This window comes from Nuphar pumila, chromosome 1, assembly GCF_984573655.1.
Source record: "Nuphar pumila chromosome 1, dmNupPumi1.hap1.1, whole genome shotgun sequence".
Classification (NCBI taxonomy): Eukaryota; Viridiplantae; Streptophyta; class Magnoliopsida; order Nymphaeales; family Nymphaeaceae; genus Nuphar; species Nuphar pumila.
The window spans coordinates 76,224,378-76,249,505 of record NC_143249.1 but is presented as its reverse complement, the minus strand read 5'-3'; the positions used below and the strand labels follow the sequence as shown (position 1 = coordinate 76,249,505).

The following is a 25,128-nucleotide window of genomic DNA, read 5'->3' as shown; positions in this document are numbered from 1 at the left end:
CAGTCAAAATATCACTATTTTGGGTCATATGAAAAGAAGCACCAAAGTCAAGAAGCCAAGGAGATTTACCGAGATTAGAGAAGGATGAAACTGCGGCTCCAGTTGAGGCTATAGTTGATGAAGATGAAGATGCTCCTTTGAGAAGAGGTTGAAGTATTTCTATTAGTTGTACCATAAATACATTGCTTTGATCTTTTGACTCTTGTAATGAGCCAACCGAAGCTACTTTCTTTTCATCTCTTCTTAATTTAGGGCATTGAGGCCTATAATGTCCCGTTCATGACAATGGTGGCAAATCACTTTCTTTTTGTCATAATCATTGATTTGTCTTCCAAAATGAGGTGGTCTATAGGTACGCATATAAGTCTTAGTCTAGATACTGCTAGAACAAAATCATCTTCATTTTTTGAAGTATGTTTCTTTAGCCGATTCTCCTCCATAGTTAATTTTTTAATAGTATCAACAATAGAGAGAACTTTTCCTCTATGTAGAAGAGTTGATTTGGTGATTTCGAATTTCGGCCTCAAACCATTCACAAATTGTTAAAAGTGCTCCATATCAAGTTGCTTTTGGCAAAGCTCGATATCTTCGAGGCAATGCCATTTTGGATCAAGAAGAGCCAATTCTTCCCAAAGTTCAGACAACTCGTTATAATATTCTCTAATACTTTTGTCGCCTTTGGTCATAGTTTGTACCTTGTATTGTAAATTGCACACATATGCAATATCTTTAAGAGAATATATATTTTTAAGGTATTCCCAAGCTTTATCGGCATGCTCAAATTTTTCAAAACTTTGAGCATTTTTTTGATATCTACATTATTAATTAGCCAATACATGATCTTGCCATACTCCATTCTTTCCATTTTTTCTTCTATGTGGCTAAGGCCTTAGTCTTTTCTTCTTTTGTGGGAGGTACTTCTTTCCCATTTTCTATTTTGGTGATAATTAGTTTTGGTTTCGGATCAGAATCTACTAACCCCCACAACTCCTTTCCCCAAATGTAGTGCTTTATAATTGAAGCCCACATTACATAATTGATATCATTTAATTTTATGGGGCATGATAGTGACTATCATTTTCATTCATTCTTACAAGGGTGAAAAAGAGAGGAAAAAGAAGATGAGAGACAAAGAAAGAAAAAAAATGAGAGAAAGAACAATAACATAATCACGGTTCTACGATCTTTGAGAGAAGTCAATGATCACATGAACTAACAAACCACTCTTTTCTCCAACTATGCAAGCATAAGAACACTTGATTCATGAACGGAGGAAGAGTTTTCTTCTTGCTTCAAAGGCATGGAAAACGAGGCAACAACGTAAAAAAAAAAACTCCAAGAGCTTCCAAGCTCTGATACCATGTAATGAAATACCAGCCTTCAACAAGAACACATGTTGACAACAAGTGTCTATAAAAAAAACATTATCTAAAACCCACAAAAGGGCACAAATAAAAAGGCACAAGAATAAAATGAATAATCTTTATTTAACTTCACATAAAATGCTTAAAAACATTTATACAATTTGAGGGGGATGACCTCTATTTATACACATGAATGAGCTCTTGAAATAGAGTTAAGAGAAGCACAAGAGAGTCGTTGAAGCTAGTCCAATGGCTCTATTTATAGTCGTTGGACTAGCTCCAACCGCTCTCAAACTAGTCAACAATATGTTGACTAGTTTAAGTCTAGCTCAAATAGAACTAGATATTAAAAAGAAAAAGAAAAAAAGGAAAAAAATATTATATAAATATATATATATATATCATATATATAAAAGAATATATATATATATATATATATACACTTTTTAACAAGGTCTTCTTCTCATGTAAGGATTGAAAGCTGATTGGGCAAGGCCATAGAGATCTTTATTATATAGATTCTTTATATCTTTCTAAAGACACTTTTTGTAAGTATGCCAAAGAAAATGATTTAGACCTTTGGCATAAAAGATTAGGACACCCAAGTATATCAAAATGATCTCTTTTTCTGTTTTTGGAAAGATATATGAGAAAAAGATTTCATTTGTAATGATAGTATACCTGGTAAAATGAAAATGCTCCATTTTGGATCTATAAAGTCTTTGACTAATGAGTCATTTGATTTGGTGATTGAATGCGTGTTTCTTGGATATGCCGATAATAAAAATGGCTATCGGTGTTATGACTTAAAGAATGATGAGCTTTATTTTACTAGAAATGTCACCTTTCTTGAAAACGAAAAAGGATTTGATCTTCAAGAATCTAAAGGTGAATCCAAGTATGCTTTCTTGTTTGATTTATTGCCTAATCAAAATAATAATGTTGAAATTGCTGCTTCTAATGAGCATATTGATGATGTTTATGATAATGTGGAGTTGAACAATAATCAAAGTGTTGATAGGGATCCTACTCATGAAATTTTACATTATGGGGAGCATTCATGTGCACTTAATAGATATAGTGAAACACTGGAAGTAGAGGAACCTAGTCTTAGGAGAACTCAATGTCTTTTTAGACCCCCAAATAGATTTGTGTCCTATGAATCTTTCTCTCCTAATTACAGATCTTGCCTTCTGGCTATACATTCATGTCATGAATCTTCAAATTATAGGGAAGCCAAACACATTCAAGAATGGGTTGATGCTATGAATTTAGAACTAGAAACTTTACATAAGGCTAATACTTGGGAGGTAAAATTTCTTCTTACGATAGAAAATGATTGGATATAGGTGGGTTTTTAAAATTAAAATAAAAAGTGATGGGTCATTGGAAAGGTACAAGGCTAGGTTATTTACAAAAAGGTACTCTCAGGCAGTGTTTTAAAACTCGCCGAGTCAACTCGGTGACTCGGCTCGGCTCGGCCCTCCAGCGAGTCAACCCGGCAAGCTTAACTCAGGCTACGAAAACTCGGCTGCTGACTCGTCCAGACTCGGCTTGACTCGGCCTGACTCGGGCGAGTTCTGAGATGTTTGAAATTTGATTTTTTGGGTATTTCACACACACATATTCACTTTTGTACTGAATAATACATCTTTCCCATGGATTGTCAGGAAAGATCTTTTGAACAAATAACTGTTATAGTATATAAATCAAACAACAAAGCATTCTAGTCTATAAACCCAATTAACAAAGAATTCTATGCATCTAAAAGCAGGGATTTCTTTCAAGACAGATGGAGATTGGAGAGTTAGGACCTAAGGATTCCTTATCTGAATATCACATATTACTTTACATACATGATGATACAACTTCATAAAAAAACTCTGCCTCTATAACTAACATTGCCCCGTCACCACCCTTTCGTGGACCACTAGAGGTCCAAGGCAACTTGTAGTTTTCCACTTTATGTTCTTGTAAATGATAGTTTATCTTATACAATGATACTTTTCCCCAGTCTGTAGCATTTGGTGCAGCTTCTGGGCCATTTTACCAACATCATCTGTCTCTGTTTCTGCCCTTTGTCTAATTGGAATCTTTTTTATTTAAGAGCTGGGCATCATGAATCTAAGGCCTGCAACAATTTCACTTTTCCTAACCTCTAATCTTAGGCATTGAAAATTTTATTCTATCTTCTTTCGAGCTGCTAATAGCTGTTTGAATTCTTTCAAGGTGATGCATGGTGCAAAAAATCTGTCCAACTCCATTATATGTTCTTTGTTTGTCCAAAATAATGAATCTCTTAACTCGACCTGCCATTCTCTGTATATTGCATGATCCAAGTGACTGCAATCCATAATCACACAGGATACCAGTGCCATTGGGATCATGTAGTTCCCAAGGGCTTTGAAGGTGTTGGCGTGATGAATCACTCTTGTACTGAATAATACATCTTTCCCATGGACTGACAATTTATATATTGTTTTTCTTTTAAAATCAAAAGTTAACAAAACCCGGTCCGAGTCACCGAGTTGACCCGCCGAGTCACGAGTCAATAAAGAACGAGTCGAGTTTCGAGTCACGGGTTTTAAAACCTTGCTCTCAGGTATGATACAGATTACAAAGAAACCTTTTCTCCAGTAGCTCGAATGACCACTGTTAAGATTTTTATTGTCATAGCATCCATTAGAAATTAGCCTATATGCTAGTTAGATGTTAGAAATACTTTTTTAAATGGTAATTTAAATGAAGAAGTCTACATGGATCCTCCCCCTAGTTTAAGTATTGAAAAAACTATGGTTCTCCACCTTCACAAAGCTCTATATGAGTTCAAACAAGCTCTTAAAGCATGTTATGATCGGTTTAGTAGAACTATGTTTAATCTAGATTTTAAATCATTATATACTGATAGTGCTCTTTTTATAAGATCTACAGGTTCCACGCTTGTTATTTTACTCCTATATATTGATGATATGATCATCACTAGAGTGATAAGAAAGAAGTTGAAGAAATTAAATTTATGCTTAAAAAGTTTTTTATATGACTAATCTCGGTGTTCTGAAATATTTCTTAGGTATTGAAGTTGCCTATTTGCCAAAATGATATATCTTGCCACAGATGGAGTTTGTGTAATGAAACGATAGTCTTCCATAAATGCGCAAACAACTCACAAATATGTGTCTATTGGAGACACTACAAGCATGACCCTTGAAAGGGTATAAATGAAAGAACACTTGAAATAAATAATAATTTATTTATAACAAAAATGCTTAAGAAGCATTGAGTACATATGTTGAAGGGGATCACCCCTATTTATAAAGAATGAAAGAGAGGAGGGAGAGCTCATTTTGAGCTCTCCCATAGAGCCGTTGGACCCTAGTCCAACGACTCTAATTATAGCCGTTGGACTAGGGTCCAACGACTATAACTATGTCAAGTTCCAACTAGGAACTTGACTAGTTTATTAATTAGTTCAATAAGAATTAGATACAAAAAACAAAGAAATAAAAAAAAGAAAATATTATATATTATTATTATTATATATATATGTTACGTACATATGTTACATTTTAACACTCCCCCTCAAACTCACGGTACAATGAGTGAAAGTTTGTCTAAGAGAAAGTGAAATCTGGGAGCAACGAAAGGCTTGGTGAAGAAGTCTGCTAATTGATTTTCAGATGTAACATAGGGCAGATCAATGATTCCATGTAAGTATTCCTCTCTGACATAGTGACAGTCCATCTCAATGTGTTTGATGCGCTCATAGAATGTCCGGTTGCTTGCAATGTAGATGACACTTTTGTTGTCACAACACATTTTTGAAGCTTGCGTCGCTTTAGCTCTCATATCGGCTAGCAATCGTCTGAGCCAAACAACTTCCATAGTGGTAGTTGCCATGACTCTGTATTCAACTTCGGTGAAAGAAAAAAAGACCTTCCGTTGCTTCTTGCATCTTCACGAAATCAAGGATTCACCTAAACACACACAAAAACTAGTGGTTGAGTGCCTATTATTAGGATCACCTCCTCAGTCAGCATCAATATATGTAATTAAATTTAAAGACGATGAAGCAGACAGGAAGATTCCTCGTGAAAGAGAAGACTTTAAATATCTAATAATTCGCAATACTGCTCTCACATGCACAGAGGTGGGATCATGCTGAAGTTGGCTCGCAGTATGAATAGCATGAGTTAATACCTGGTCTAGTAATGGAAAGATAAGAAAGAGCTTCAATAAGCTGTCGGTAAGGAATAGGGTCATCAAGAAGTTCTCCATCATCAATCTTCATCTTAGCATTAACAACTTCTGGAGTATCCACTTTCTTATCATCTGTAATTCCAGACCTGAAAACAATATCAAAAGCAAATTTAGATTGAGATATCAAGTACCCACGAGGGAAATAAGTAACTTTAATGCCTAAAAAATATCTTAATAAACCTAAGTCAATCATTTCAAAGTGAGTTTTAAGAAGAGTTTTACTATTTGCAACTCCTTGTTTGTCACTGCCGGTGATGATTATATCATCTACATAGAGAAGAAGAATAATGATGCCTGCATCAGATTTCTTAATAAACAAAACAGTGTCAGTTAAACAAGGTTGAAATCCAATATCAATCATAACATGACTAAACCTGTCATTTCAGGCTTTTGGAGCCTATTTAAGACCATAGAGAGTTTTTTCTAGACGAAGAGCTTTACCCTTAGGAATACTAACACCAGGTGGGGCTTCCATGTATACTTCTTCGATGAGATTCCCATTTAAGAAAACATTTTTAACATCTAATTGAAAGATATGTCATTTTCTAATTGAGGCCAAGGCTATGAAAGTTCTGACAGTGGTCATACAGGCAACAAGAGCGAATGTTTCTTCATAATCGATACCATACTCTCGAGCATATCCTTTCGCCACTAGTCGGGCCTTATATCTTTTCAAGGTTCCATCACTTTTAGTTTTGACCTTGTATACCCATCTATATCCTATAGGTTTCTTACCCGAAAGAATATCTTGAATAGTCCAGGTATTGGCCTTTTCTAATGCATCTAATTTAGTTTTCATGGTTTCTGTCCATTCTATATGATTTTTGGCTTGCGAATAGGAAGATGGTTCAACATATGATTGTATTAATGCAATGACTGCCCTATAAGTGGGTGAAAAAGATTCTTAAGACACAAATTTTTCAAGAGGTCTAGAAATTCTAGATGTCCTTCTAGGTGGAACTTTGGAGTATTTTTCTAAAGCACATGAAAGATTTTGCTCTCTACGTCTTGAATATTATAGGCTAACATCCCTATGAATTTGCTTTCTATCATCATCATTTTCAATAGCAATATGACTTTGATCATTGTCATGGTTACATTCAAAATCACATTCATTGGATTTTGAAGATCAATTAAAAAAGAATATTCAATGACATCCTTGGATTTTTCGAATTCAAAGAAGTTTTCTTTTTCTAAAAAAGATACATTTCTTGACATATACAATTTTTTATTTTGAAAGTCAAAACACCTATAGCCTTTTTTATTATCAGCATATCCTAACAAGCACATGGGATTGCACGAGGGGAAAGTTTGTCATTTTTGTTGGTAAAAACAAAACACTTGCATCCAAAGACTCTTAATCTAGAATAATCAGGAGCTAACTTAACAAGTTTTTCTATTAGAGTTATATTCTTTAACGAGGAAGATGGCATCCTATTGATGAGGTAGGTGGCATTTAGGACCGCTTCAGCCCAAAAACTTTTTGGAACCTAATTTGCAATTAGCAAGGTCCTAGTAGTTTTCATAATGTGTCGATGTTTACGTTCGGCTAAGCCATTCTATCGTGGAGTGTGTGGACATGATCTTTGATGTATAATGCCATGTAGATTGAGGTAGTCTTTGAATTCTTTGGATATAAACTCTCTTCCTGAATCAGTGCGAAAGATGAAAATATCATTTTAAAACTTATTTTTAACCATTTTATGAAATATTTGAAAGTTGGCAAAAACTTCAGATTTATGTTTAAGAAAATAAATCTATGTCTAGAAAAATCATCAATAAAGATGACATAATATGCAAAACCACCTTTTGAGATAACTGGTGCCGGGCCCCAAACATCCGAATGAATTAACTCAAGTGATCTTGAAGAAACAAAAGTTCTACTAAGAAAAGATAATCTTTTCATTTTGCCTAGAATGCAATCTTTACAAGAAAAACTTTCAGAATTACAAAATTTTTCTAAACTTGGAAAATATTGAATTTTAGACATATGAGGATGGCCGAGTCTTTTGTACCATAAATCCAATTCTAATTTCTGAACATTATAACAAAATACATTCTTGGGCAATTTCAAAAAGTCCATGTAATAGAGTCCTCCTTCTCTATGGCCTTCCCCAATCAACTTTCCTGATTGGCGATCCTACACCCAACAACCATGAGAAGAGAATGAGATATTTCATTCATAGTCAGATATTTGCGAAACAGATAAGAGATTCAAATTTAGTTTAGGAATATATCTAACTTCTAGAATAACATTTTTTTTTGGAATTTTGAAATTTTTTAAAACATCCTGCTCCTTTTATTTCAAGAAATGTACCATTGGTTGTAAAAACTTTTGACACACTTGAGTTATTTGTAAGGCATTCGGATAGACAATTGACATTCAGGATCATGTGAAAAGAAGCACCAGAATCTAAAAGTCAAGGAAAGTTACCTAGACCGGAGAACGATGCAACAACCGCTCCAGTTGAGGCTTCAGTTGAGGAGGATACCCCTTTGAGAAGAGGTTGAAGAATTTCCATCAATTGAGCCATTGATACAGGTGCCTCTTGATCTTTTGACTCAGATTCAATAGATACAACTCTTTTTTCTTCTCTTCTTTTTAACTTTGGATATTGAGGCCTATAGTGCCCTGGTCCATGACAATGATGACAAATCACTTTTCGTTTGTCGAAGTCACCATTTTGCCTTGCAAAATGAGGCAGCTTGTAAGTGCGAGTATGATTTCCCAGTCTAGACACAGCTAGAACTGAGTCATCATCAACTTTTGAAGTACTTTTTTTAAGTCTATTTTCCTCCATAGTGAGCTCTTATATAGTATCAACAATAGAAAGAATTTTTCCACAATGTAAAAGAGCCGATTTAGTGGATTCAAACTCCGGCCTTAGACCATTCACAAATTGATAGAAATGTTCCATATCGAGTTGCTTTTGGCGAAACTCGATATCTTAGACACAATGCCATTTGGGCTCAAGAAAAGCCAACTCTTCTCAAAGTTCGGACAACTCATTGTAATATTCTTGAATAGATTTATCTTTTTGAGTCATTGTCTGAACTTTGTCTTGTAAATTGCACACATGTGCAATATCTTGAAGGGAATACATATTTTTAAGGTTTTCCCAAGCCTTATTGGCATGCTCAAACTTAGCAAGACTAGAGCATTTTTTAATGTCTACGCTATTAATTAGTCATGACATAATTTTTGCATGCCCTATCCTCCACTCTTTTTATTTTTTCTCATAAGTGGTTAATGCCTTGCTCTTCTCCTCTTCCGTTAGAGGAACCTTTTTATCACCCTCTTTCTTGGTAATAAATAGTTTAGGTTTAGAATCAGAACCATCCAGTATACCTCATAAACTTTTCCCCAAATGTGGTGCTTCATAATCGAAGCCCACATTACATAGTTAGTATCATTTAGTTTCATGGGTATCATGGTGATTTTATCATTGTCATCCATCTTTTACAAGGGTAAGAGAAAAGTAGATAAGAGGAGACGGAAAAAACAAGAGGATAAGAGAGAGAATACAAAACCAATTTTTGTAGCACAAGTCTTCCTTTATTCAAACAAATCTTCTTGAACCAAGAACAAGGTGATGAAATATCCTTTGCAAATGAGGCACGAAAATCGAGGAGGAAGCACTTCAAGATCTAAGGTCTTCGCGACTCTGATACCATATAATGAAATGGTGGTCTTCCACAAATGCGCAAACAACTCACAAATATGTCTATTGGAGACACTGCAAGCATGACCCTTAAAGGGTATAAACAGAAGAACACTTGAAATAAATAATAATTTATTCATAACAAAAATGCTTAATAAGCATTGAGTACATATGTTGGGGATCACCCCTATTTAATAAGAATGAAAGAGAGGAGGGAGAGCTCATTTTGAGCTCTCCCATAGAGTCGTAACGACTCTAATTATAGCTAGGAACTTGACTAGTTTATTAATCTAGTTCAATAAGAACTAGATACGAAAAACAAAGAAATATAAAAAAGAAAAATAAGGAAATATTATATATAATAATATATATAATATATATTTATATATATATATATTACATACATATATTACATACATATATTACATTTTAACAGTTCTCAGCTAATATTGTTGCACGTTCAAGAATCACAGATGAAAAGCACGCTGATACTCCAAAAGTGATTAATGCCAAAATGAGAGTTGAAGATGCAGTTTTATTGGATGATCCAACAACTTATAGACAACTTATTGGTTCTTTAGCCTATTTGTCTATTACTAGACCCGATATTTCGATGCAGTTCATATTGCAAGTCAATTTTAGCATGTGCTTGTAATGAAATACGCGGAAACAAAAACAATGTCTTATAATTGACATTCACACATAGAATGCAAAGATCAAGTCCACAATGGACATACACAAAAAGCAACAATAGCTTGCAAACATAAAAATATTATAAAAGCAAGAAATGGGCTTCAAGAAGCCTTACAATGCAAAGGGGTCTACCCCTTTATTTATAGGCAAAAGAGAGAGAGAGAGAGAGAGAGAGAGAGAGAGAGAGAGAGAGAGAGAGAGAGAGAAAGGGAGAAGGAGTGGGCATTGGGGGGCCCAACAAGGAGTCGTTGGCCCCCCAACGACACATTTGTGACCGTTGGGGGTCCAACGACTCTTGGTTGGGACCCCTAATGCAACATGCATTTAATGCATGTTCAATAAAAAAATAAATAAAAATAAAAATTATAAAGGGAAAAGAAAAAGAAAAACAATGAAAATACTAAAATGCCCCTATTGGACAGAATTACAGAAATACCCTTGGTCGGGTATGATGGGATATTATATATATATATATATATATTTTAACACCCTCCTTTAAGCTTTATGAGGACATGACCGAAAGCTTGTTGAGAAGGAACATAAAACGAGGAGCAACAAGCACCTTGGTGAAGAAGTCCGCCAACTGGTACTCAGATGTAACATACGGCAAAGCTATAGTCCCTCTTAGATTTTCATCACGAACATAGTGGCAGTCCATCTCAATATGTTTAGTACGCTCATGGAAGGTGTGGTCACAACACATCTTTGAAGGTGTAGAGATGATTATGCCCATATCACTGAGGAGACTTCTAAGCCACACAAGCTTCATGATTATAGTGGCCATTGCACGATATTCTGCTTCCATTGAGGACAATGGTACTTTGTGCTGCTTCTTGCATCTCCAGGAAATCATAGTCACCTAAGAATACACAGAAACCAGTAGTTGAGACTCTATCATTGGGATTTCCTTCTCAATCAACATCAGTATAAGCAATTAAATCAAGTAACGAAGAAGAGGAAAGAAAAACTCTCTTAGTTATAGTATTTTTAATGTATCTGATGATTCTTAAGACTGCACTCATGTGTACGATTGTAGGTGCATGTTGAAACTGACTGACTGAGTGAACTTCATGAGCTATGTCTGGCCGAGTGATGGATAAGTATGTCAGCGACCCAACGAGTTGGCTGTAGGGAGTGGGATTTTTGAGAAGAGTTCCATCTTCCAACCTCAACTTTGTATTGATAACTTCAGGGGTTTCTATTTTCTTGTCATCTGAAATGCCAGACTTTGAACAAATGTCAGCAACAAGTTTCATCTGAGAGAGAATGTACCCTCGTAGAGATTATGCTATTTCAATACCTAAAAAATATCTTAAGAAGCCAAGATCAGACATGTCAAAATTTTCTTTTAAAACTTTCTTAATATTATTAATTCCTTGCTCATCACTTCCAGTGATGATCATATCATCAATATAAAGCAGTAGAATAACTACTGAGGACCCTGCACTTTTCACAAACAAAGCAGTGTCAGTATAACATGAACGAAAGTTTAAACTTGTGATTACATTGCTAAATCTATCATGCCAAGCCTTTGGAGCTTGTTTCAATCCATATAATGCCTTGTTAAGTTTGAGAATTTTATGTTTACCAATACATACTCCTGATTGAGGATCCATATAGACCTCTTCATGTAATTCACCATTTAGGAATGCATTCTTAACATCTAATTGATAAATAGGTCATTTTTTAACTGAAGCAACCGCAATAAAAGTCCTAATACTAGTCATTCTAGCTACGGGAGCAAAAGTTTCTTCATAGTCAATACCGTATTCTTAGGCGTATCCTTTGGCTACCAATCGGGCTTTATAGTGTTCTAATGACCCATTACTTTTAGTTTTGATTTTGAAGACCCATCTGCATCCAATAGATTTCTTTCCAGTAGGTAATGAGGTTATTTCTCAAGTTTTTGTCTTTTCAAGGGCACTAAGTTCTAAGTTCATGGCTTCAACCCACTGGAGAATATTTTTGGCTTCATTATAATGAGATGGTTCATGAAAAGAGTGTAACGCAATTGGACACACCCTATATTTTGGTGTTAGAGACTCATAGGAAACAAACCTATTAAGAGGATTAGAGATTCAGCCGGATCTTCTTAAAGATGTTTCTTCTATGTTGGAACCTTGAGAGTATTTTTCTAAGGCACTTATGGGAGCTTGTTGACCACGCCTAACATAAGTTTGAATTGGTCTACTTTCAATGACATCACTTTCATTTTCAACATTGTTAAGAGGAGTATCCTCTTGGTACATTCAACGAATCACTAGAAATTACCTCTTGAGGAGTCACATCTTCTTGAGGAAGAAGATCAAACAAGAAAGCATATTCGCTTTCATCAATATCTTTTGTTTTCTCAAAACCATTTTCATTTTCTAGGAAGGTTACATCTTTAGAAACATATAGTTTATTGCTTTTGAGGTCAAAGCATCTAAAACCTTTTTGATTTTCTCCATATCCTAAGAAAACACATTCAATAGCTTTATGAGATAATTTATCTCTTTTATGTGAAAGAACAATGCATTTACACCAAAAAATTCTTAATCTATTAAAATCGGGTGTTCTTTCAAATAGTTTTTCATATGGAGATGTATTTTGTAAGGATGAAGATATGATTCTATTTATCAAGTAAGTTGATATTAAAGCGACTTCAGCTAAATATCTTTTTGGAATTTCTTTGGAAATAAGAAGTGTCCTAGTGGTTTCCAAAATGTGTTTATGCTTTCTTTCGGCTAGACCATTTTGTTGAGGAGTTCTAGGACAAGATTTTTGATGACAAAATTTCATTTACAACAACAACAACTACGCCTTCATCCCAAAACAATTGGGGTCGGCGATATGAACCAAAAAAGAAAATCATTCTGGGTCTTCCACATGAATCCTTCTCCTCCAATAATTTCTATCCAATGCCATGTCCTTGGTGAGGTTCAAAGCATTCATATCCTTTCCTATCATCTCTATCCAAGTCTTCTTAGGCCTACTCCGACCTCTTTTAACTAATATATTTTCTCATTTCTCCATCCTTCTAACTGGAGCATCATTAGGCCTTCGCCGAATATTTCCAAACCACCGTAAACGATTCTCTCTCATCTTATTTTCAATGGATGCAACGCCTATCTTCTTACGTATCTCCTCGTTTCAAATCTTATCTTTTATTGTATTTCCACACATCCATCTAAGCATACACATCTCAGCTACACTCATTTTTTGAATATGAAGTCTCTTGGCAGCCCAACATTCCGTACCATATAGTAAAGCAGGCCTAATTGTCGTCCTATAAAACTTTTCCTTCAACCGCAATGACATTCTACGATCGCACAACACTCCAGTTACACTTTTCCATTTCATCCACCCAACCTTTATCCTATGATTTACATCTCCATCAATTTCTCTGGACTTTTGAATGATAGATCCCAAATATTTGAAACAGACAAATTCCATTTAATTCTAAATAATTTTGAAATTCATTTGATAGGTACTCTCCACTCGAATCGGATCTAAGAGTAGAGATATTACTTAAAAATTGATTTTTGACTATCATATGAAATTTCTTAAAAAAGTCCAAGACATCGGATTTTAGGTTAAGAAAATAAATCCACACATATCTAAGTGTAGTCATCAATGAATGTAACATAGTAGGAGTATCCGCCTTTCGATATGACCGGACAAGGGCCTCATATGTCCGAATGAACTAACTCAAATGGCCTCTTGGACACAAAGGTTCTATTTGGAAAATGAGTAGATTTCATTTTCCCAAAAATGCAACTCTTGCAAACAAACTGTTTTTCGTTACAAAATTTCTTTCCAAAGGGAAAGGAGTACATTTTTGAGAAACTTGGATGTCCAAGTCTTTGGTGCCAAGTTTCAATATTTTTATCTTGGACATGATTATAAAAAGAGTTGGGTGAAATTTTCAAGTTGCTTATGTAATAGAGATTTTTCCTCCTATGGCCTGCCCAATCTGCTTTCCGGACCGGAGATCCTGTTTAGAGCAACCCTTAGTTGAGAAAGAAATTTCACATCCATGATCACATAATTGAGAAACAGAGAGAAGGTTTAAATTAAGTTGAGGTACTACCCTCACATTTGGCACAAAGAAATCTTTAAAAAAACTTAACGTTCCAAAACTTTTGACTTGTAAAGATGTACCATCAACAGTTGAAACGTAAGAGGTTTTTGAGTTATTACATAAGTCGGATAGCCCATTCTCAAGAGGTGTCATATGAAAAGATGCTCCGGAGTCAAGGATCCAAGAGGACATACCTGGAGGAGAAGAGGAAGTGATAACGACACCCGAAGTTGATGGTGATTTGAGTAGAATTTGAAGTGCCTCCGATAGTTAGAGCAAGAGAGAAGGAATTCTTCCCTTTGATGGGCTCCTCCTTTTGAGTAGTTTCTTCAACGGAAGTAACCTTACTTTTGGGAGCTTCATCTAACTTAGGGCAATTAGGTCTTATGTGACCCGGTTCTTGGCAATGATGGCAAATAACTTTTCTATAGTTGCCATTATAGTTATTTTGCCTTCTAAAGTGTGGAGACTTGTAAGCTTTCACATGATTGCCGGGTTTAGACACGGCTAAAACTTCATCTCCTCCTTTAATCATGCCAAGATGAGTTTCTTCTTGGTATATCTCGGCAATGGCCTCTTCTAACGGAAGAGGCTTAGATCTATGAAGTAGGGAAGATCTAACTTGTTCATATTCAGGCCTAAGCCCATGTAAAAATTGGAAAAAGTGTTATTTTTTCATTTGTTCTCTTCGTAGTTCAACATCTTCACTAGAAACCCATTTTGGTTCTAGTAGAGATAGCTCATCCTATAAGGGTCCAAGGGTGCTAAAGTAATCTCTTACACCTATTTTCCCTTGCTTAATGGTACAAATTTTCTCTTGGAAGAAGAATTGTCTAGTAAGGTCCTTTTGAGTATACATACATTTCATAAAGAACCATGCTTCGTTTGCCATTCGAAATTTTGCAATGTTGGCGCAAATTTTGAGCTCCACATTGTTTATGAACCATGCAAGAATCTTTGCATGTTTGCTTTCTCAATCTTCCACTTTATATTGGTGATCTTCAATGGCCTTCATGCGAGCATTTCCTTCAAGTGCTTTTTTTTTTATCACCGTCCATCTTTGTGAGTTGGAGTTGTGGTTCCAGAATAGTGCCCATAACATATCCTCAAAGTTTTTTACCCTTGAGGTTGTTCTCCATGGCGGCGGCCCACATCAAGTAGTTGGTACCATTAAGTTTGAAGGAGAGATCAATCTTTTGTTCTCCTTCCATTATGACTCAAGAAAGGATGACAAACCAAAAAAGAGAAATACAATATGCAAACTATAACTAATCAACTAGCCATAGCAAGAATCAAGAGCATAAACCTTGCTCTGATACTATGTAATGAAATACACGGAAACAAACACAATGTCCTATAATGGACATTCACACAGAATGCAAAGATCAAGTCCAATGACTCTTGGTTGGGACCCCCAATGCAACATGCATTTAATGCATGTTCAATAAAAATAAAAAAATAAAAAAAAATAAAGAAAAAGAAAAATAGTGAAAAGACTAAAATGCCCGTATTGGGCAGAATTACAGAAATACCCTTGGTCGGGTATGATGAGATATTATATATATATCTATATATATATATATATATATGAGTACATATATTTTAACAGTGCTAACCTCGGTTCACATGAGTGATGTGTTAGAAATAGTCTAATATATCAAAAACACTATATTTAAAGGCCTTTTCCTATTATCTTCTTTAGTATTAAATCTTATTGCATATATTGATTCTCATTGGGGAGGAGATCCTAACAACCGTCACTCAACTGCGGGTTTTTGTGTGTTTTTAGGTGATTCCCTCATATCTTGGTTGTGTAAAAATTAACAAAAAGTTTCGTTGTATTCTACGGAAGCCGAATATCGAGCGATGACTATAACAACAACTGAGGTCGTGTGGTTGCAGTCCGTGGTCGAAGATATGGGAGTTGATGTCTCAGAATCATCAAGGTTCTGTTGTGATAACAAGAGTGCTATATACATTGCCAACAATCATACTTTTTACGAACGAACAAAGCATATTGAGATGGTCTGTCATTACGTTCGAGAAGAATACTTGAAAGAGACTATTACTCTGCCATATGTACCGTCTGAATATCAAATCACGGATTTTTTCACTAAAGCTCTTTCACTGCAGTGATTCCTTTTTCTCTTGGGCAAACTTTAAGTAATCTCACTGTAAGTTTGAGGGAGAGTGTTAAGATATAGTTTACTTCTTATTATATATATATATTATTTAGAGAGGTATTTTAGTCTTTTCATTCTTTTAATAAGGTCAGTCTATTAGGGGATGTTATTTAAATATCTATCTTTGTTTTTCTTATTTTTATGTTTTCCTTTTTATCAAAAGTAGTTGTTGGGCTAGTCCCAACAACTATAAATATAGCTGTTGGCAACAACTATATTTAGCTGTTGGGAACAAGGTTTTAAAACCCGTGACTCGGAACTCGACTCGTTCTTTATTGACTCGTGACTCGGCGGGTCAACTCGGTGACTCGGACCGGGTTTTGTTAAGTTTTGATTTTAAAAGAAAAACAATATATAATTTGTATCAAACCATGTTTTTCAGTAAACATATAGTCTAAAGAGTTGACAATAAAAAATTGCAAGTTCAGAGTAGAAAAAGTACAAACTTCTTCGTAACAAGGTCACATGGAAAGATCAAGTTACATGAAGAAACTTCTTCATAACAAGCATGTCTTTGGTATTCAATGAAGGCCCCATGTAACTGAGTCTAGAAGCATTACTTAAACTCAAATTTCTAAATAGAATGGTTTAGGAATTTCAGCTAAACTTCTCCAGAAGACACCCTAGCTTTTGTTAGCTTTCCTTTGATCCTTTCTAGTGATCTCACCTCATTGAGAACAACAACACATCATCTTGCATAAAAAGCCAGATTGAATTAGTTGCAGCAAGGTAAAACAACAATAAGAGAATGAATCACCAGAAGAAATTCCAATTATGACCAAGGGAAATGCTGTCACATGGATACATGTACAAGCATACTGTACAAGATCAGCACAACTGGTATGATATGGGTGTTTCTGTCAAAAAATAAGGATGACAGGGTACAAATTGTTATGCACAGGTGTGATACAGACTTTGTACAAAAATGTATTTTTATATACAATGAAGGATATGGTATGTGTTCATAAAACAACACTCAAAGGCACCCAACACCAGAACATGAAGTACAAGCACCGATACGTGTATGCTTCACTTTTTTGTTAGATCTTTGAATCATTTTTTTTGCCAATATGTTTAATCAACACATAAAGATTGATAGATTATTGTATCTTTGAACTGATTTGTCTTGTAATTTATTATTTATTATTAAACTGTTATTTTGAAATACCCAAAAAATCAAATTTCAAATATCCCAGAACTCGGCCGAGTCAGACCGAGTCAGGCCGAGTCAAGGCAAGCCGAGTTTACCCTGCTGGGTTGACTCGCTGGAGGGCCGAGCCGAGCCGAGTCAACCGAGTCACCGAGTTGACTCGGCGAGTTTTAAAACCATGGTTGGGAAATATAGCTCTTGGGGCTGGTCCAACAGCTAGTTGGACCAAGTTGGACCAGCCCATGTGCATTGTATTGTGCCTATTTAAAGGCACCTTCTCTCCTTGTAAAGTTAATGTTTGTCTAGGCATTTTGTGAATTAATACATTCATATTTTTTACCTTTGGCTCTTTTGTGAAGTGTTATTGTGTATCTCCTTTGTGAGATTGTACTTGGTCCATTAGTGACCACTTTTTGTTTGTGATTTCTTGTAGCCCTTAGTGACCATGCATTGTAGTTTTGCTTATTTCATTTCACAAATAAGATAACTGGATAATAAGGTTTCACTATGATAACCAAGGGGCCTTAGGTTCGAATGCATGGTTACTTTCCTAACTTGCCTATGAAAAAAGAGAAAAAAAAAGAAAGGCTGCTTTGATACTAATAGGTTCAGCTTGCTAAGAGTCTTTGTTTCTTATTGCTATTGTTAGTTTCTACTTGAATGACATCAATTGTGGTAAGATAAATAAAAAGGGTTGTCTGTTATATGTTTTTTTTTTGCTACAAATTGGAATCTCCTCGGATCAATTATTTCTCACATTCAAATGCATTTAATTTCATGTTTGGGTCGTAGATTGTGAGACAAACAAATTGCCATAGGAATGGCATTTATCATCAACACATTAGTTGTGTCTTGTCCAATCATGCATACTATTAGTTGATGATGACCCTTCACATCTCTCACGAATGGGCTATTTTTAGTTTTATGTTGCCTTTTACGTTGATAGGTTTATGCTGTTTTAGTGAGAAGGGCTAGCTTATAGTTTCTCCTTGTCATTTTAAGTGCAAATATGGCTATTCAACATTTTCTGGAGGTCAATTTCCCATCTCATTAGCTGTAAAATTATGCTGTCTAAAGCAAAGGGAGAATTAGGCATGAGGTTTGATCATATATAAGATAAAAGATTGTTTGGTGAATTTGGTTGTCAACTTTCATAGGATAAGTAGATTTGTATATTGTTCATTTGGTTGCTAATGCATCTTACAGTATGCTTCTATATTGCACGAGGGGATTATTTTTTCAATTTTTGTGCATCACCAACAAAGGCAATTCATAGGCTTTATTTACTCTGGAAAACCAACAGTTTTGTCCTCATCTTGCTTGCTCACTTAAAGGAATGGTGCTACTGCAACAGGATTAAAGATCAAATATGCTTAGGGATTAGAGGCCAGCAACCATTACAACAACAACAACAACTACGCCTTCTTCCCAAAACAATTAGGATCGGCGATATGAACCAAAAAAGAAAATCATTTTGGGTCTTCCACATGAATCCTTCTCCTCCAATCATTTCTATCCAATGCCATGTCCTCGGTGAGGTTCAAAGCATTCATATCCTTTCCTATCACCTCCATCCATGTCTTCCTAGGCCTACCCCGACCTCTTTTAACTAATATATTTTCCCATTTCTCCATCCTTCTAACTGGAGCATCATTAGGCCTTCGCCGAATATGTCCAAACCACCGTAAACGATTCTCTCTCATCTTATTTTCAATGGGTGCAACGCCTACCTTCTTACGTATCTCCTCGTTCTGAATCTTATCTTTTATTGTATTTCCACACATCCATCTCAGCATACGCATCTCAGCTACACTCATTTTTTGAATATGATGTCTCTTGGCAGCCCAACATTCCGTACCATATAGTAAAGCGGGCCTAATAGTCGTCCTATAAAACTTTCCCTTCAACCGCAATGGCATTCTACTATCGCACAACACTCCAGTTGCACTTTTCCATTTCATCCACCCAACCTTTATCCTATGATTTACATCTTCATCAATTTCTCCATACTTTTGAATGATAGATCCCAAATATTTGAAACAATCATCCACCGGTATTTTTTGCTCACCAAGCTTCACTACACTCCCATCACTACTTCGTTGCTTACTAAACCGACATTCCATGTATTCTGTCTTAATCTTACTCAACTTAAAACCTCTTGCTTCCAATGTCTGTCTCCATAATTCTAACTTAGCATTAACCCCAGCTCTAGACTCATCAATCAAAACAATATCATCAGCAAACAACATACACCACGGCACATTTTCTTGAATTGATCTCGTAAGCTCATCCATCACTATAGCAAATAGGAAAGGGCTTAAAGCAGATCCTTGATGTAACCCAACCGTTATAGGAAAATTGGTTGTTACCCCTTCACAAGTGCGGACATTGGTTACTACTCCTTCATACATATCTTTAATTATACTAATGTACTTAAGAGAAACACCTTTCTTCATCATTGTCCACCAGAGAACGTCCCTAGGTACTCTATCGTATGCCTTCTCCAAATCAATAAAAACCATATGCAAATCTTTGTTCCTCTCTCTATTTCTCTCAATAAGTTGTCTAAGAAGATGTATTTCTCTCAATAAGTTGTCTAAGAGGCCAGCAACCATTGATAAAGTAAAATGTTCCAATGAAGCTTGTTGAAGTGGAGTAACTTTTGTTATGCCTCTAATAAGTGGGAAAACAGATTTAATAGACAATCAAGAACTATGTCACATGGACTTGCCCAAATGGACACAGGACACACTACTATTTTGTAGTTTCCATTAACTGTAGTGTATACAAGAGACATGATACGGGAATAAATCAGTGTATCCCTCTGACATAGATCAGGAATGGCTGCACTGAGAATCATACCATTGGGGGTATAAATTTGATTTCCTGTTGCTGAAACTATTGAGTTCCATTGTAACCAAAATAGAAGCTGAAAAAGCATCATGTTGGAAATTCAACAACCATTTGGGAAGACTTCAGTTGAAACCATTACTGCCCTTTTTTGCTTGAAGTTAATCAAACCAGTTGATGAGTCGAGCTTTGATAAATTATGGGATTATATAAATTTTTTCTGTTGCCAACCCACTAGGGCCATGTGTATCTCAATGATCATTAAAATGGTTGTTGAAAGGCAGCTGTATAATCTTATTGTGCCTTAATTTTCAACATCACATAAATAGAGGTACATTGGATGGTGGCATCACTTAGATATGTCTACTTAAAAATTTAGAAATGTTTTTTTGTTTAATGTTTCCCATTTTTTTATGTTGTAAATTAGGTGTTTTGTGAAGTTCAATAGCAAACTAAACATGAACCCTGATTTTTTCTATCGTTCATACCTAATGGCGCATTTGAATAATTATCGACAATTTATCCTCCCTCCTGACAGGTATACTGCTATTCTTAATCACCAGCACTAGTTTACCTGTTTAGCTTATGAACAATGATGTATTGATGTCTGGTACAGATTGAAGCTGTTAGAATATGCCATCAACTCGGATGTGGTGCCGGAGGGTTCTATCAACCAACTTTTAGGAAAGGAAACAAGATGCACCTAAAAATGATGTGTCTAGGTATGCACTGGGATATAGATTCAGGGTTTTATATGGATAAACGTACTTCTGATGGTGCAACACTCCCTAGTATACCTGATGAACTCAAAAGGTTGGTCAAAGGGGCCATGCACACTTCCCATGATATGTTAAAGCAACACGTTGGGATGAAAAGAGCCAAAAGCATTCTACCTGAGATGGTACCTGATATTTGCATAGTCAATTTCTACGATAGCAGTGGGAGACTTGGTATGCATCAGGTATGGAACTGAAACCTATGCCTTGTTCTTTTCCTTTAGCTATCATGCAAGTGGAAAGAATACGTGAAACCCTCTATGTAGTTGTGGCAGCTTTGAATTTTGACGGATAAGGATGTTTTGCTCCTGCTAATTCTGTTAATGTAACAAGACCTCATAAGTACTTTCCTGAAACATGTATCTATATTTATATTTATATTTATATTTATATTTATATTTATATTTATATTTATACGTCACAATTTCTCGCATGCACTTTTGCACACATATGCTCAAAGGTTTGTAGGATGGTTAAGCATTAGTGTCTAATGTGTATCTGCAGGACAAAGATGAAAGCCATGAGAGTCTTGTCAAAGGATTACCAGTTGTTTCGATTTCATTAGGTGACTCGGCAGTATTCTTGTATGCAATGACTACAGAGGAGGCTAAGCAGAAGCCTAAGAGAATTATATTGGGATCTGGTGATGTGTTGATATTTGGGGGTCCCTCCAGGCTTGTGTACCATGGAGTTTTGAAACTTTTGCCCAACACAGCCCCAAGGCGACTTCTTGATGAAACAGACTTATCTAGTGGAAGATTAAACCTCACTTTCAGAGAGTTTTAATGTAACAGGCATTCTTTTACCCAACTTACATATAGTTTTAGCTAAGCATGAAACCTCACTTTCAGAGGATCCCTCCAGGCTCTTTTTTGCTCTGTTTCATTGCACTTGCACTTTTTTAATGTTTTACTGCACTCATTACCACTTCACCCACTATAAAGACCCTTCAGTTTGGTCACGCCCAAGTATGGCCTCATGGATTCATGTTTATACTTCACACTGCTGAAATGTACTCATCAGCCTTACCGATAGACCGCTGAGTTTCTTGTTGTAAAAGCTGAGCTATAACTTCTTCTGTTTTGGATTTAGATTTATTTGATTTCTTTGTAGGTTTCTGTTTTTTTTTTGGTCATTCCCTAGACAGTGATCGCTCATCACCTTACACCGTGCTTAATTCTTCCTGTCAATTAATGATATCTTTTCTGTTATTCTTATAAAAAAACAAAGGTCACATTCGTTCATTTCATCAGACAGACAGTTTTAGGTGTGTGTATGGTAAGAGCACCAGCAGTGGGTCTTGATGACCACATAGTGAAATATGATTAAGCGGGCTGGATCTAGCATGATGTTGGATTGAAGCACACAGCCCTTGTCAATCAATATGTATGAATAGGTGTCCAAACGGATTGTGTAAGGCCTGATCATGCTTGATCAGAATTTGAAACCAAATTACATGCAACAGATCAGAATCCAAGCCTAGCTCTAAATGAGGTCTAGTGAACAAAGATTGAAATTAACAAAGCTCTAAATTCAGTCGGATTGGTTTAGATCTAAACGTATAGCTGACATGAAACATTGATATGAACTTGAAAACTGAAATCCTGATGAAAATTAGTGAATTTCATGTTGTCAATATGATTTAATTCCTTAAAATGCAATATCTCGAAAAAATCATGTTTTTAGTGGGGAATATAATGCCCATTGAAATGTCATGTGAAATTGATAACATATTCTAAATATCGGCAATATCTTTGACTATGATTTGTTTGTAATCTTTTTACGTCCATACTGTGTGCAATCGTATCTGGTCTTCGATCCAACCCGGGTTGTCTTGACACAACCTACATCACAAACTTCACTTATATTTTGAATGGAAAATGACCGGGCTGTACGGGTAATTTGACCCAATTTCCTAAAAACTCTACAATTTTCGATAATCTTCCGATGTCCAAAATCGCAAATATCTGCCATTGTTATGACCTTTTTACCTTTTGCAATTGCGAATTGAGACATTTTTTCAATAAAATTGTATTGCCCGATAGCTAGGTGCAACTCTCACTTAAATACAAAAACACACCTTTTTTATGTGAATTTAGACCTCACGAACTTGCATAAATTTATTTACAAATTTTCGGTAAAATTGAAACTATCAAAATCACAAATATCGTACGCTTTCGCATATAATAAATTTTTTTACATAAAAATATTTGTGAAACCTCTTACAAATAACATACTATTTCATATATATCCTGAAATTGCATAAATGTATATGCAAAACTCTACTTAAAGGGAACCAAAAAAATTGCAAATATGCTATCTACATATTGCAAAATTTTTATTTGTCGAATCATATATATATATATATATATATATATATATATATATATATATATATATATATATATATATATATATATATATATATATATACTTGTTTTTGTTTGAGGGTTTTTTCTTCTCGACTGTTGCAAAGAACTTATCTATGAAACCCTTGTAGCAATTTCTGCATTTCGAGGAGGTTACCGTATCATCCTTGTGATCGACTTCTCTATCTACAGGTTCAAAAGGTGAGTTTCATACAATATATACTTGTGTATCTCCATGTGTATTTTTGATGAGGTTGCGGTATCATTCTTATAATTGACTTCCATTTACGGTTTACTATGTTTATGGTTTTTTTTATAGAAATATATATTGTTGTAGATGATTTATGATTGTTTGCTTGTCCTTTAGTTAATATCTAGGGTTCACTCTGTATAAGCTAAAAGGCTAAAGTATATTATCGTGGTTCTTGTAGTCAGTCAATAATGGTGTATGAAAGAGCTAAAGTACACTACCATAAGTCTGATTACACTAATTGAAAATCTACATTAGTCTCTAAAAATATTACTTTTAAGAAAATTATGGTTTTTATGTCTCATAAAATCGAATATGCACAAACTTATTGAACCTTTGATATAGTTATTTTCCAAACTTTAACAACAAAAAAATATGGATAGATGTTGAGGATGATGATGATGTATAATCAATGTTATTTAGTGGTGATGTTTACTTAGAAGTATGCAAACTTAATGAAGAGCCAGTTAAAAAGAGAGTAGTTGATCAATAAAATGATGTGAATCTCGTGGAGAATGTGCATTTATCTCAGACACCATCTATTTATATGAGTCTTTTGTCGATTATCCAACTGTCCCAAACAATAGACAATATTGATATTTTACATGATCAACATATCACTGCAAATGATATAGATCCACATGAGCAAAGAAGTGTCATGATCTTCATCGCAATAATTTGAATGACATGCGGCCTTCTCGGGCATATGACAATGCTAGATACAAGTTGTAATTTTGATGTAATTTATGGTTGAGATATAGGTGTGATGATGAATGTGATATTTTGATAGTTAATTTTGAATGTTGAAAATACATGAATGATGCATGCATAAAAGCAAATGAAATGATAGCTATAATGAATTTTGATGTAGTTGGTGCAATCGAACAATCAAATAGTAATACAAGCGATCATGTTGATAATGTAGAATCAGATGATATCATTGATGATGAGCATACTATGTCGATAGGAGATGATGAAGATATTGATCATATTGAACAAATAAGGACAAGTGAAAGCGATGCACCAATGAACAAATAAGGACAGGTGAAAGCGATGCACCAATGAAAGTGAAAGATATTGATCATACATAACATAGATGTCATTCTTATACCATTAGTAAATCGCACTAAGGAAAACAGGCTCTTTGCTTGATTTCTTCTATAAATAATCAACCAAAGAACATATTTATTCATTCTTCATGTTATTTGTCCTCTTCCTACTCAAATGATTTTTTAGATCCATAGGTGTAAATGACACATTCTTATGACCACCATTTATGTGTGCTCACAAATTATATGTCTTCTTTGGTGCAATGCCGATGCTATTAGCTATTTCAGCAATTGCAGTATGCGCTTCAGTTACTTTATGATGTAACCTTAACATAGGTAAAAATGATAGTACACTTAACTCGGATGAATTGCACCACACACTGCAGGTTCAACCCCCTTACACATAAAACAAATGACGGGGGATTTTTCAGGCATGGTGGTCACTGAAAAAGATGATCAAAG

The 25,128-nt window shown here is 35.2% G+C and overlaps 1 protein-coding gene across 3 annotated transcripts in view; it reads left to right on the top strand.

Annotated features, from left to right (window-relative positions):
* Positions 1–22,118, top strand: part of LOC149849037 (DNA N(6)-methyladenine demethylase ALKBH1C-like) — a 35,810-nt gene extending 13,692 nt beyond the window's left edge. For all 3 annotated transcript variants that reach the window (XM_089998458.1, XM_089998472.1, XM_089998464.1), the window contains 2 exons: positions 20,839–21,183; positions 21,503–22,118. In XM_089998458.1, the coding sequence (XP_089854584.1) occupies positions 20,839–21,183; positions 21,503–21,784 (627 nt within the window). In that variant the 3' untranslated portion in view covers positions 21,785–22,118. The remainder of the gene's footprint in view (positions 1–20,838; positions 21,184–21,502) is intronic.
* Positions 22,119–25,128: the final 3,010 nt, after the last annotated feature.